At 38.1% G+C, this 16,003-nt stretch overlaps 1 protein-coding gene across 1 annotated transcript in view; it reads right to left on the minus strand.

The window, feature by feature from the left end:
• The window catches only part of LOC124158892 (trifunctional purine biosynthetic protein adenosine-3), a 43,986-nt gene that overhangs the window by 11,280 nt on the left and 16,703 nt on the right, over nucleotides 1–16,003 (minus strand). Inside the window, exons 9-13 of the mRNA XM_046534299.1 lie at nucleotides 15,654–15,888; nucleotides 11,492–11,714; nucleotides 5,210–5,408; nucleotides 3,030–3,281; nucleotides 1,531–1,734 (exon numbers count right to left, since the gene is read on the minus strand). Of these exons, the coding sequence (XP_046390255.1) occupies nucleotides 1,531–1,734; nucleotides 3,030–3,281; nucleotides 5,210–5,408; nucleotides 11,492–11,714; nucleotides 15,654–15,888 (1,113 nt within the window). The remainder of the gene's footprint in view (nucleotides 1–1,530; nucleotides 1,735–3,029; nucleotides 3,282–5,209; nucleotides 5,409–11,491; nucleotides 11,715–15,653; nucleotides 15,889–16,003) is intronic.

Here is a 16,003-nt window from a genome sequence, read left to right on the forward strand (position 1 = left end):
AGAGGGGGGAGGAGAGTGCTGAATGGAGGGGGGATAACGGATCTTGGGAAATGCGCTAATGTTACTTTCCCACGGCACTCAGCTTCTCCCTATGGTATTTCCATCTCCTGGGGAATATTCAAACTGTGTGCCTGTTGTTATTAGCCATAAAGGACACGTAGTCATTTCGTCTTATTTTCGTCAATGATGGATGCGGGAATAATTTTTCGTCGGGACCTTGATCTTCAAACGATCAATGCGGGAAAACGATACTTTGGGGAACGATAGATGCTGGAAAAAATCACATTGACTATATGGAACTTTATTTGGGACCAGAAACGGCTAACGATGAATGTGGGAAAACGATCAATGCGGGAACGATAGATCGGGGTTCCACTGAATAACTTTTCGTTTGAAAGCGGCAGTGTAATGACTTCTTTTCTCTGCCATCGTAATACTCAGAAAGGCACAGAATCACTACCGAATCGATCTCTCTACACAGAAGCAAATCATGTTGCCTTCTTACCCTTGCTCTGAGAAAAATGCAACGACTTTGTAGCAGTTTATTCTGTGACGGCGTTGAGGCTTTAACGTTACAATTTAGGTAAATTGTAACCAATCACACGAACATTTTTTGAGTTGATCAAGCTTTAACTTGAATAGAGCCGAACCCAGGGTAAAGCAGGGAATCTCGCTGGCATGGCAGAAGTGCACCCAGCGACTGAACGGCACGCACCGAATCTTTCCCTGCTGCCTAAAAATGGAAATTTTTTTTACTCAACCAAAAAATTAAATAAGGTAAAGTACTGTTCAGCTATTTTTGGCATTGATTTTTTGTTGTATAGCTATCAGGTGGCAAACTCAGGTATCCATAATTTTTTCCGAACTAAATTATGCAACCCGATTGACATCGAGAATTTTGCATCCGATTGTAAGACGAACCCTCTTTCCTGCAGGAGTTAGGAGGGAAAAAAACCTCGTATTAGATTCATGCAAATACGGTATAAGACACGTCAGTTAATATGCATTATAATAATAAACATTTAAGCTGTACAGTATACAATCATAATTTCTCATCTAGGAGGTATTCATTATGCGAATAATACAGTTTTTCCTGTAGCATAATATTAATTTTTAAAAATTATTTTGTACTTTGTTGGAAGTTTATTAAAGAGGCTAATCTCCACAGTTCTATGACCAAGGGAAGTATTACTCATCCTGACAAATGAAATATGTAAGTTATTCTTCAGTCTCGTTGAGTAATTACATATGTACCTTGGAGTTTTTTTTTAATTCAGCAATATTGGTCTGCACATACATTAAAACATAATGCATATAAACACAAGGAAAAGGCAGTAATCTTAATGCCTCGAAAATAGGCAGTAAGGGGGAATGGCTGAGTCCATTCGTATCCTGAAGCTATGCAACACACAACATTGATACTGAAAATTGGCTCCAAGAAGAGAGCAGCCTATGCCTAGAATGCATGGATAGGAGATAAGCCCTCTGTCCTTTGTTCACTGAATACAATTAAATCACAAAATTACTTACCAACAGCAGCTAGCCACCCAAATACTGGAAGGATTTCCCAGCATTTGGCATCTAAAGTAACTGCTAAATCACTAGGGAGCACTCTTGGAACATTTTCTGTCAGTCCTCCACCAGTAATGTGTGCAAATGCTTTCACCAAGCCCTTTCTCAAGGCTGGTAGCACACTTTTGACGTACAGCTTGGTGGGAACTAGGAGAGCTTCACCTAAAATGTGAAAAAAATAATTGAAATTCTTAAAAATGCACTTCGAACAAAAGGCAACAAACAACAAAAACCTTTCTTACACTAAACTATTTCCAACAGTTAATGCACAACGTAACAGACATATTATTTGAAAAATGACATTTAATAATCATAAAACCATCTCTGGTTATGATAGTATATAATTTTCCGATGGAAAAATGAAGATATTCAGTAAAAATGATAATCACAGTTGATATAAATTTCCTTGCAAAACATGTCGGTGAAATGGTAAAACTGGTTGCTGCATTAAAGAGTTAAGAGACTCATAAATTCAAAGAGAAAATATTCATAAGTTTATTAATTTTTAATAATAATAATTATAATAATTTGTCTTTATTATACAAGCGAATTTAGGACAGAGTTGTCCTCTCTTACAATTAACTTGTTAGACATTCCCAAACATCCATGCCCTGGATGGTAGTCAAGCCACCCAGGTGGGATTCGAACCCGCGACCTCTAGGTTGGCAGTCGGGGACTTTACCCCGGTGCCACCGAGGCCGGCTGTGACTTCCATTGATGCGAATTTTTAGTGACTTCTAATGATGCGTAATTGAGGCCTCTAGGGACATTAGATTATCAACAAAAATGCCTGTTGCTCAATAGGATTTGGGAAGATGTGACCAAAATTCAGGTCTTACAAGCAATACATTAGCATATAGAACAGCAAGTTAAATAGCACAGAAAGTACGATTAGGAGAAAAAATAATGACAATATGATATTGGTTCAGATGTTGGCCTACTTCCAATGAGAGACACCTAAGGTCTACAATTACATGTAAAATCTAACAGATATCACATTTTATTTGAACAACTCACTACAATAAACTATCAATTTTATGAAGCAGGATAAAACCAAGTTTCAATAATATGAAGCAAAACTATCACTATCGACAAAAAGCCAATGCTAAATTACAGAGAAATAAAAAATACAAAGTTTTGAAAACATGAAATTTTTTTGAACTAGCGAACCTTGACCTCGGTCACCAGGAAGAAGTGATAATCGTTTTTATGAACAAGGGTGGAAAACTCGACAGCAAAACTATTAATAGAAAGGTATTTATGATGGTAGTTTATTTCACTAATGTATTTTTAATCATATCTTTATGCCTCCTAAATTGTCAGACCACAACAACAATATTAGAAAAAAATACATGGATACCGAAAACCAGGACTGCGTATCCTGCCAGGAACCAAACCTGTATTGACAATAGAGGGGGACTAACCCATCTTTAAATTAAATAAGGTACGATTCTTACCCACTGTCATCCCTCCACCACCAAAAGGTGCAGCATCGGTGTAAGACATACGCGCCTTTTCCAGAATCTTCCTCACAAGGCTGAAACCGTTACTGTGGACTCCGCTGGAAGCAATGCCAATTATGACATCACCCTCACATATTTGTGATGTTAGGGGAAGCACCTTATCCTTTTCCACTGCACCCACAGCAAAGCCAGCCAGGTCATAATCGTCACCTTGGTAGATACCAGGCATTTCTGCAGTTTCACCACCTGACAAGTGACCATAAGTATTTAAATTATTCAATCTCAGCAATCAATCTTGATGACAAAATCTTCATGCATGACTTGGTTAGGGCTAAAATTCCTTTAGATGGATTAAAAAGCAAATACAGCCACGCACATAGGTCAATGACTATTAAAGTGACCACTCTAATGTTAAACTGGAAATCACCTCTATTCTGCAGACCTTCCAGACTATTTGCGTTATTTTACAGACTATTTAAAAATAACCACTTTATGAAATTTTCATCTTTGAGAGTGATAAAAATGTGATTATTTTTAGAAAAAGAGGAGCTGTATTACAGATTAAGTGAATTCATGATATAAAAATGAATTTAAACAGTTGAAAAACACCACCATCTTGGGACTGTGATGGCCAGATATTGAAGATATACCTACACGGCAGAGATCACCACCTGAATTTTAAGTTTCATTTTTCATTTTATCAGACTTTTTTACCATTTTCCCTGACTTCACACACAATGAAATTCCACAACTTTCCCTGACTTTCAAGGTTTTCCAAGATGATCAGTCCCCCTCATAATAGATCCTCATTTGATAGCTAGGTATTTCGGGCAGAGAATACAGCAAATACTGAACCACTTTTTTAAAATCAAATTTTAAACTATTTCCCCTGTAGACCTACAAGAAACCATATGTTGGCCATTCAAATATCGAACCAGTATGTTCCCTCACTCTTCCATACTTTCTGCCCCTTTTCTGCAAATTTTCAGGTGATTCGATATTACATGTATGTAATATGACTGTATATTCATATTTACATGAGATAAAATATGATTAAGCAAAGAAAAATAATAAACTAAAAGCAAAAATGAGGCTTAAAATGAAAATCAGACATTCATCAAATTCTGTCACGAGAGCGTAATAACTGACCAGAAACTAACTATAAGTGTAATCACTTACTTTTTTACTACTTGTTGAGTGCATATAAAATGAGTGTGTTGTCAACCATTTAACCATATCTCATCCAGTAAATTATAAAAATAATATTGTATTCCAATTTTGGAAAAAGGTGTACTTCATGTAATACACTTCATGCTTCTTACCACTTTCCAAATACATAATTACGTAAGTAATAACAGTTTTATTATTTTATGATTGTTAATGCAGACTTTTCAGAGGATCCCCACTCTTCTCATTAAATAAAAATCTGATCAATCTTCTTGGCTTAACAGAAAAATTAAAGTGCTATACAATATTACAATATTTAATGAGCAAAAAAACCCTGAAACCATGACAGTGACCTACCTACAAGAAAATAGTACCATCGTTTATTTCTTCAAACTATACCAGAAAACTAATACCAGAGCTCACATAAAATTGAAGTGTGAGTTTGAATACCCACCAAATTAGAGGGGAACAAAAGCAAAAAATGTATCAAAATCAAGGAAGAAAGACTCTTAACAAATCATCAATGAATTATTCAAAATAATATCCAGTGAATGTAAGGATAATCAAAGAAATAAAAAATTGAAAAAAAGAGCCATTAGCATATGAAAAAAAACTAATAATAATTCTAAAAAAATGAGCTCTACATTAACTTCCTACTGAGCAAAAATATCCTAATTTCACACTACAAATGTGCATAATTAATGATTGAAATGGATAATTTTAAAACATCCACAGGAATATAAATTCATAACTCTCAGTGACACTACAAGACAGACTTGCAGACAGTGGAATGGCAAGGAAGGACAAGTGCTTGGAATACACACTGATAAGAATGATTTTGTATAACAATGAAAACCACAATTATGGTGATGTAGTTAATGAATGTAAGTCATTCCTAATAAGAAATTCACCAACATGGCACTAGCCAAAACTACCTATTGTTTATGAACCACAAAAATTCCAATGCACTGAAAGTAAAACTCAACTGAAGTACTGTCAAATCTTACCAATCAAAGCACAGCCAGACATTCTGCACCCTTCAGCTATCCCCGAAACAACTTCGGCTGCAACATCAACATTCAACATGCCACAAGCAAAGTAATCAAGAAAAAACAGAGGTTCTGCACCATGGGCTAGGATGTCATTGACACACATTGCAACTAGATCAATGCCAATTGTGTTATGCTTTCCAATACTTTGAGCAATCTGAAAAACACCACACGTTAGAGGACTTTGAGGTTAGTGGTACTAATAAAACAAATAAAAAAGCCATTAAATATAGTTCAAAGGGAAACAAACAAAAAAAACCTAAAAAGGATATGATATACCTACTTGAAGTAAATGGCATAACTACTTATGAAAAAATATAAAGAAACGCTACGTTGATACAAAAATAAGACTAATTGAATACCTATGCATAAAAAACAATTCCATTATTCTCCTATACCTCTGGGCACTCAATTTATAGCTGAAGAAGGTCTACAGGTCTGAGGATCATGAGATGTCAATTGCGTTCCCATACAGACAAACTAACTGACATACTTTCCCAGGTAGTACAACGTGTGGATATTTATAATGGAAATGAAAAGGGGAAAGCACATTTCTAATGAAACAGGAGTAACTAAATGAGACCATCTAAAATTGAAAATTTTAGAACAGCAGTTGGAAAAGCAACCAATCACAACTTACTGCACAGCAATCTTTTACTATGCTAGCAATGAGTCGAGAGACATGAGCCAACAGATGAAAATGTTCTTGGTTTCCATTGTGCATTCATTAAAAACGTCCCTGAGATGTCCAGGTTTTTCAGAGAAATCACTCTGTATTCCAAAGTGGTATTCTGAACATAAGCATTTTGGCCAAATACTGCTCGATGGGTAAAAAATAACTAACCACCCAAATAGCGGACAAATCAACTTAATGCAGAGTTTTAGGCACGTACTCAGAAATTTAATGGTGAGAGGTATTCAGGAGCAGATTGGGTGGTTTGTGCATTACCAACAGTGATATACAGTAAACTCTTGATTTTACGAAGCAGGATTTTACGAAGTTTTCGATTATACGAAGTGATATTGCGGTCCCGCTGAAAAGCCTATGCTAAATACATGGCGCTATTCGATTATACGAAGTTTCGATTATACGAAATTTTTTGAATTTACGAACCTCGGCTCGGTCCCTAGGAGCAAATGGCATTCGTTTATACGAACTACGGCGAAAAATTTGTAAACAAAACTAGTTACGCCGGCGTAAGTAGCTAAAAAATCAGCGCTTCCAACTGTGGTCCATCAGAAGTGCGAAATCGTAAATGATAATGCAACTTTGGAGAGAAATGGGTCACCAAAAACCTCACTGTGGGAATTTAGGGGGAGTAGGAGTTAAGTTAAAATATCGCGGCTGACATTATGCCCCTATTTACGTGCCTGTTCGTAAACATAGCATCGACAATAATTCGTAGTTTAATATGTCAGGAAGGTCGCGCGGAGTATTTCGTACGCCCCTAATTAACCCTTTGCACTGCTGTGAACGTACTTCGAAGACTACTTGACTACTTTTCGCCGAAGCACTTCGAAGGGTCCCTAATCCGGGACCCTTTCCTCGACGAGCTCACCCTCGCTGGCCCCTGAAACTGGGCTATTTTTTAATGCATTACCTGACGTAACCCTGGGTTTCAAAGGGCAAAGGTGCCAATGGGGGAAAAAAGAGTAAAGTGCGTGTTACTGTGGGGCTGTGCGTCAACCAAACGGGCACGGACAAAATAAGCCCGTTGTCATTGGGAAATTTGAAAGGCCACGGTGCTTAAAACGTAAAATTGGAAGCCCTCCCCGTTTTTTACCATGCAAATAAAAACAGCTGGATGACCCGAGAAATTTTCCAGCAAACGGTTATACGTCTACAGAGAAAAATTGCTGGAGAGAACAGCAAAATTGTTTTAATAATGGATAATGCCACCGTTCATAAATACGTGGAAGATCTAAAATTGGCTAATGTTCGAGTCCTCTTTTTACCCCCGAACTCGACTAGCAAGTCCCAGCCCTTGGACCAAGGCATTATCCAGAATTTTAAAGTCCTATACCGGAAGAAGCTTGAGCGGTATTACTTGCGATGGATCGGTATGTATACATTCATCTATTTTGCTCATGTGCGTTTGGATATCGATTTAGATATTTTTATTCATGATTATCATTCTTTCAAATCTATTTGCTACTTTTATAAATGGGAACAGAAATTAATAACATCCCGAAATGGACGTTGATACATGCAATCCGCGCCATAATATCTTTTCGTGTATATATTGGCCTTTGTGAATGAACAACTTAAATATCTTAAGTACTGGGCTCTATTTACCGCCAATTTATATTTCAGGCTTCTCGTAATGAAGACGCACTTCCAAGTCTAACCATGAACTTTCTTCTCACGCGCTTCCCCGTTCTCCCATGCTGGGGTTCTGTCTTTCCAAAGCCGTCCCTTCCCTCCTGCCGCCTTTGGCTGATCTTGCTAACACCCACCTTACGCATCCCAAACCCCTCCTTCCCCAGCATTTCCCATTCACTCCCTCCCTAAGGAGACTGAGCTTGTGTGCGTCGCAAAAAAATACGGCCCCCAAAAGTAGACTGAGGCAGAGCTGAAGGCCATTTCCCCACCCTTCTTTGTCCTGCTCCCTTCACCAGTCCTTGTGCTGACCACACTTCTTCCCTCAGGCAATCCCCATCCCACTCTTATTCACCCCACCCACTGGGAACGTTCCCCGATTGTGGAGAGAGGCATGGTTCATCTTTACCTGCAACGGGGGGAAGTTATTAACCGGAGAGAGGCGGAAGAAGTATCTTCCACTATCGGGAAAATGGTGCCGCGCTTATAATTGTCTCTCTTCTTCTCTGCTGACTATTCAATTGAAATTAATTTCTTTGCTCTTTCCACACTATATTTATTTACGATTATGGCGCGACTATTTTTTAGTGCTAAAACTAAGAAAATCTTTTCTCTATGTCAATGATCCTTTGCCTAACTTTCAATACGGCGGAGAAAGGAACACGAAAACTAAATGAGGTGACGGTACAGGTTTTTGCGTGTCATTTTTTGGGAATTCACGCTAGCGAACCAATACTTAACCACGTTGAGAAATGATAAAACATCTCTTGTAGGAAAACAATCAATGTGGATAATAACGTTTCTATCTCTATTTCTCCGATACTGTAAGATGTTTCTCCTGTCGTTTTCCGGTTGGAACCTTGCTCCTGTCGGCATAAAAGGAGAGAAACATACTATATGAACAGGTCACCTCACACCCGGTATGAAGAATACCGTCCTGATGAAGAATTAAGTCTTTTATGGCAACGTCTGCGAAGATGATGGAACACAGTAGTCGGACGGAGAACTCAAACAGAATTTACTTCAAATATTCGCCAGAAGATAATCACATCCTACGTTATTTATGATCGTAATTGAATCTCAGTGAAAATAGAGCACATTCTGCTGAAAATACGAAGTAACTCGAAATATTAACTTACGAAGGTTATTTTGGAAACGGGCTAAGACCCTTGTTTTTCTTTTTTTCTCGTCACTGAGCGATAGAGGGCGACATAAATGGCGGTTAGGCCGGCTGCCGCTAAAATTCCGTGGGTGTCAGAAACAAATATATCTATCTTTTGCATACTTAATAGTAGCTATTGGCTCCTAACCACAAATTTATAACTGTTAATTCTTGCAAACTTGTTAATAAACATTGCAATTCATTATTTGATTACGTTTTCTAAACTGGTCGGGAATTTCTTTAGCGATCGTTGATGTTGAAGTATGAACAAGAAATGGGAATTTTATGGTGGTATAATTATTTAACGATTTTTCACATCATAAATCGATAGCAAAAAGTCTTTTCTATGAATTATACCGAGAATTACCACCGAAAAAATTTAAATAAGACCACTAAAGACAAAAAACGGCGGAAGAAACAAAAGCGAACATTTTTTCGTGACTTATGAAAAAGGTTTGAATTTACGAAACTCGATTTTACGAAGTGCCAATTTTCCGGTCCCACTGACTTCGTAAAATCAAGAGTTTACTGTATATTGCTGCCAACTCACATGCATTGGAAAACCATACATTTCATTGAATCAGCTTTATTTTTCGTATGCATAATGCTGAAAGTTAAATTCATAGCTTGCACCTATTTTGGCAAAAATTATGAAATGCAACAAAAAATAGAGTCATTAGTAATCGAAAAATGCAGTGCCCTTGATCTCCTCAATTGGTTGGGTGGTTGGTATTTGGAGGAGGCGACCACCAGCTAAGGCCATTCGTGCCTTAGAGAAAGGGCAGGGAAGGTAGGGTGGAGAGAAACCAGGTAAAATTAAACAAGAAATTTACCTTGTGCTAATGTTGGCAATTGTAGCCAATTATGAATTTTTTTCACAGAATCATTGAAGTCAAATCTTGCAAGTAATGCAAAATACTAAGTTTAATAACATGTAAAATTCATATTGGTTACAAAAAGTTGCATTATCCAATATGGTAAGGCATTACAGGGTTCCCACTCTAACTAAATTAAAAAATTCATGGTTGTTTCCCAGGTTCTCACGGTCTAAATTGCATCAATTTCACGGTCTGTTGATAAGCCATTTTAGGAAGAAATATTGATCACATAAAAATCACTGGCCGCAGGTCAACTAAAAATATACAGTGGAACCTCGTTAAAGCGAGTACGGGATATAGCGACACCCCCACTATTACGAGAGATAGCCGATGCACCGTCAATTGACCCTATAATAGGCGTGTTAAAAAAATCGTTTTTACGAGACCCTTTCGGTGTTGGCTCTCGCCATAGCGAGGGTTTCACCGCCAGAAGACTTTCATCAAGACTCCTTAACCTCTGTAATTGCTAGCGATCTGTTAGAAATGAAGTTAATGGAGTGCTCAGTCTCAAATATATGTGGTAAACTGTCGTTCGATAAATATAATGATTGACGAAACAATGCTTTGCATGATTTTTATTCAGTGCGGCGCTTATAAATTGTTTGAATAGTTAGTTGCTTTTTGAGTAAGGAAATTTAGAGATGCAAAAAAACATCGCCTTTCGTCTGGATTTATGCTTACGTTTATCGGATAGATGTTTATCTGTCGCCGCACCACTCCTGTTCCTGTATATCTGTTCGCAACAGGTATATTGGCTATTATTTGCTCCACCTCCGGTAAAGCGACAATTCGCTATAGCGAGTGTTTATTAGTGCACCGTGGGGTGTCGTTATATCGAGGTTGCACTGTAGCAAACGTGATAAACGCCAGGAACGCAAACGCAGCAATGAAAGTGCTCTTATGACGCCACCTATCGTTAGCAAAATTTAGGGCCAGCTAAAGGTTGTGAGTGGGAAAATGGAGGGTGACAGGGAAGTGAAGAGGCGTCTGATTTCTCGCCAGGGTTAATGATCACTTTGGTTAACGGTCTTCCAATCACAGCCTAAAGGTCTGTGTGTTGTCATGACACACAGACCAATATTTGTACTTCGAATATACATGTGCAGATAAATGCGTGGACAGTGTCTGCGCATGACTGACCTTGAAACATGATCGACGTATCAATTCTTCTTTTGCTCTTTCAATCGTAGTTCTAAAATCAAGTTAGAGAGATTTTTAAGGTTTTACGATGAATTTCACGGCCATTTCCAGGTTTTATCATGGTAGAAGATACTCACGGCATATTCGCAGTTTTAAGGTTTTCACAGTTGAGTGGGAACCCAGCATTAATTCTAGTTCAGAAGCAGCACCGCACTGCAGGATTGAATTACATAGCTGACAATGGCCGAGGGAAAACTTTAAAAAAATTTTATTGAAACATTTTTTGTAGACAAATCACATATTTGGTAGATTTTTTAATCAAAATTAAAATTACTTACTTATTAAAACTAAATGCCAGACTTCTTTTGACATGTTTTCAGGAAACAACAGTGATGAGATGGCCAGGGATAGCTGTTAAATCCACTGGAATATCCATGGCGCATGTGAATGGCCAAAAGGAAGGCTACATCCAAAACCATACACACCTTTTATTAACTGTTCCTTTCAAAATATTTAAGGAAGGAATTCTCCTTGAGAGATGTCATTTCTTTTGGATATTTGCATTTCTTACAGGAAACAATGGGATTTTTGTTGCATTGGGTTGCTAAGGTTTGACTATTTCTTACAAATAAATTGACCATGCAAACTTACCTAACCATGCTAAACATTAAGAATCTAAGAAATATAAATATTAAAATAATATAAAAACAACTTTTGAATAATTCATGGGAGGAAAATACCTTAAGCTTTGTTCCGACACCATCTGTTCCAGACACTAAGAGAGGATCTTTGAACCCAGCAGCTTTGACATCAAACAGTCCACCAAAACCTCCAATTGTACCAACAGTTCCAGTTCGATGAGTGAGTTTTATAGCAGGCTTTATGCGGTTCACCAGAGTATCTCCAGCCACTATATCCACACCACTGGCCTTGTAAGTCAATTTTCCCCTCTCCAGGATGGCTCTGTTGATATCAAACACATTGATTAACATATGCATCCTAAAAGGGAAAGCACCCCATTGTCACTGCCAGATCATTACCAAACTTGGCAGTATGATAGAAATCAAAATTTTAAGAGAAACTATTCATAGCTTGAGCATCCAATGGCCCTCAGTTTTTGAGAAAATCCCATCGGAAAGCAGTATTAAAATACCTCAAAAAGTTCAACCCACAGTGTAACAGTACAGCCCCTAATACATTGGTCTCCTCAAAATAGCAACCGAGTGAAGGACTCTTCATCAGTGAATCATAACCAAAATAACTGGCATACTTGTGATGATGCCAATGAGTAGTCACTCAACGGCATGCAAGAAGTTGTTAGTGAATCTGTAATAGGCGAGTTACATGTGTTTTACTGAGTTTGAATGACTATTTCAGATTTGTTGGAGTATGTCAACTCAATTATAATTAACAAAGCACATGCATACTTTCTGAGATAGAGACTGTCGACCAGAGGTTTGCATGGAAATATTGAAATGAATGCATTTAGAATAATTTAAGAATACCAGGACTAGCCACGGTGATATCTTGAAGGAGTCACCCACAATGCACAAATTGTGCGAAAAATCTACAGAGAAAAAATCATTCATCTTAACCAGGATATGAACCCCTGATTTACGGCCGAGTGCTTTAGCTAGTAAAGCTACCATGGCGTCATTCCTCTCTGTCGAAATTTGAGGACTATACCGCGCAAGGTAGTATAGACTGCTGAGCTTATGCTTTAATAGGAAAATACTCCTAAATCGTTGGCTCATTAATGGCTGATTCAGGGTTAGTGAGCCCTTACAGCTTCTATAGCGGTAAGGTGTTCACCCCATCCCTTGCCTTCCAGCCCTATCCCTATCCCAGAGGCATCCACGGGCTCCTATTGCTGTGGCACCTCTTTCCTTTTTCCTTCCCATCCAAACCCCTCCCCGGGAGCGCGGGCGTATAAGTCTCTGACTTGGTTCCCAGCCCCGGTGTGTTGCATCCTTCAGAGGACCCACCTAGGCGTCCTGATCTCTTTGCTGAGCTTATGACACCACAAGCACTCCAAATTGTGCTCACAGCACCACACCCAGAGAGCAAAGCCCGAACTTTGACCACATAGAGGCCACATGACTACATACAAAGTCCCACAGGGAAGAATGACACCTTGGTAGCTTAACTGGCTAAAGCACTCAACCGGAAATTATGGGATCCGGCTTTGTATCCTGGTCAAGGTGAATGATTTTTTTCTGTGGATTTTTTGCACGTTTAGAATAATTTAGAGAAGAAGAAGAGGAAATCTCTGAGGCATCAATGCTTTTGCAGGTAGCACATCTGTTACGGTACATTCACGAGAAATTTCTAAACTGAGAAGGATTTGGGAGTCATAAAAAAATTTTTCCATCATTTTGTCATCCTGGCTGCATAAACCCTAGGATACTGAGTGGCTCATTGTAATAAAAATTGTTTCTCAGGATTCCAGGGGTTAATGGTAATAAAAGCACACCGATCAAAGCATCAATCCACCACCTATCCAAATTATTAACAAAGGTTAAAATTCCTCTTGTACTCTACGTGTCAGAAGGCATTGAATGGAGGCGTGCATGGAAAAACTGGAATTTTTGCCATTTTGAATTTTTCTTGGGAGGGAAGGGTGGAGAAAGTGGGAGCTGCTTGGAATTTTCCTTCTACAGTTTTTGTTTCCACAACTTTGCGCAAATTTTCAGCACTCCAATTCTTCTGGGAGTGGATTGGATATTGTTTTCACCAGTGAACGACTCTTGTTAGTGATAAGGTTTTCCAAATCCATCCTGTAGTGAAGCAACCCGCAAATCAACTCTTCATACTGAACCCCAATACAACGAAATCGTCATTTTCCTGGTCCCGTTGAATACGCTATATGGAGGTTTTACTCTATAACAGGGGTGTCAGTAACCGGCTGTATAATTGTAATGTTGGTTAAATTACTTAAGGCACGTCTATTGTAACTATCTCATAAACTAAGGCCCATTCAATGCCTATGGAAAAAGCAGGTACAAATCCCTTAAATTTAATTTTCTATCATGCTGCATAGATAGAACACGATTTGCAGGTGACATTTGGGTACCCTCCATTGCTAGTCTTGGACTACTTGACATAAAAACACCTAGTTGAGGTAAACTATTGAAGTAAACTAGTACATAGAAGTAAATAATTAAAATAAACATGATTCAAATGAAATCAATATCAGTAAACTCACCATTTTGAAAATTTTTCATAGGGATCCAAATAAATACAAAACATGAGAAGAAGTTAATTGTAAGACAAGATTAATGATGCCACAATTATTTGCTCTCACAAGACAAAATAGGATGTTATTTACTTAAAATGAAATGGATTGAATAGACAATGTAATGCTGACAGTAAAACGTATACAGTCTCTCATCAGACTAAAATATCATCTTGCATATACGTATTAATCCATTGGCATGCATTACATCACCACTTTTAAAAATATTATTCAAAGTTAGAAGCATTTGAGATGCTTGTAATATCAAAAATGGAACAATATGTTTATCAACTTCCAAATCAATGAGAAGAGAAAGCATTTTTGTGATTTGCACTTCCATGTCTGCATGCAGCAAGGCATCATAAGCCAAAGCAATGAAATGTGTACCAAGAGCATGTAGCTGTGGGAAGATATGAGAGAAGGGTCCCTGAAGGACATTCAACAGTTACAATACTCCATTTTAAAATTAATTCAGCATGAAACTTACACAAAGTTCAAGGAAACACTCACATGGCCAAGGTACCAAATGAATTACCATTATCAGCAGGGAATCAAAGGTTGCACACCAATCCCTTCACAATTTCTTCAGGTAACAAGAGAAAAAACATTGAGGAGGGGAGAGAGATTTATTTGGGAGGGGACACATTTCATAAATGAACAGTTTAAAAGACAAAAACTGGAGGGAAATATACAATCATTCAGGAGTTTAACTCCAGGAGGTTAACAATTAATTTTTAATATTCAAATGCAAAGCCAAAGGAATCACTAAACGCACCAAATTTTGAAGGGATATGATGTTGACACTTCTTTTATGTTGGTGCTTAAAATATCTTCTGAAGAGCATGATGGGATGGGACCACTTACTTATTGTGGCCAAGTCACTCGTAAAACTTGTAACCAAAATTATGCTGGCGAAATAGGAAGACCCACCACAAGAAGAAAATAGGAAAATAAACATGTAATCAGATAGGACAGGTTGCTCTCCCACCACCAAGCACACTGAGGAAGGAAGTCAGTTTGATAGCATCAAAATTTTAGCGAGAGAGAAAAACTTTAAGACCCATATTGTCAGAATTAGGCTACTTCCATCTGAAAACACAGCAATTATTTAAACCATGTTAAGAGACCGATTCTTAGAGAAACAAGGAGACATTATTTCAAGATTCACACCCCTTCACAACTGCAATCAATTTGACCATTACCACATTTTACCCTAAAGAATCCTCCAGCACAGCTGTAGAAACATCAGTCATTAATTTAAAACATGAGGGAATCATCCAAAAAAGTAACAATAACCCAACAAATTTTAACCTCAACGCTTACAGCTTAGTTAAAAGTTCAAGGCTCTCAGGATATTTATTCAGTGGAAGTAAATAAGGAATGATTGGAGAAGGAATTTTGAGTATACCAAGTCCTGAAAGATAAAAACTAAGTTCACCCACACCCATTCTCACAATGAAAATTCCCCAACAAACTCTCCATTTCAAAAATTTAATGGCACTTCAGGGCCAGCAATTTTCAATCAAACTGTGAGAGCTAGACTGACCTTTGACCTGAGTATGAAAGCATAATGGCTTTTGAAACTATAGTCTCTATAGGTAAACACACATGGCAGGAGAATCCACCATCTCACAAAAGATAACATTTGCCCTCGCCTGAGAGCTCACCTGGCAATACTCTTGTGTGCAATGTCCCCACGGAACTGGGCACCGTCAAAGGTGATGAGACATGAAGCAGCGTGTGCCCTGGCTGCTGCAAGTGCCAGGTCAGCGGCAAGTGCAATAGCAATTAGGACACGGCCACCATTTGTGACGAATGCTGATGAACCATCCCCAATACTTTTAAAGGCTGTGCCACTGTGGAACACGATATGGTTTGGCAAGAGACTAACTTCATCCAAACCTGAAAAAAGTAAATGATAATGATCAGGAAAAGGAAGTTATGAAGAAGAATGCCCTTTTTATGCTTCAGCTAATTAAATATTTAATACGATCATTCACACATTTTCTCACTGTGG

This window comes from Ischnura elegans, chromosome 5, assembly GCF_921293095.1.
Source record: "Ischnura elegans chromosome 5, ioIscEleg1.1, whole genome shotgun sequence".
Classification (NCBI taxonomy): Eukaryota; Metazoa; Arthropoda; class Insecta; order Odonata; family Coenagrionidae; genus Ischnura; species Ischnura elegans.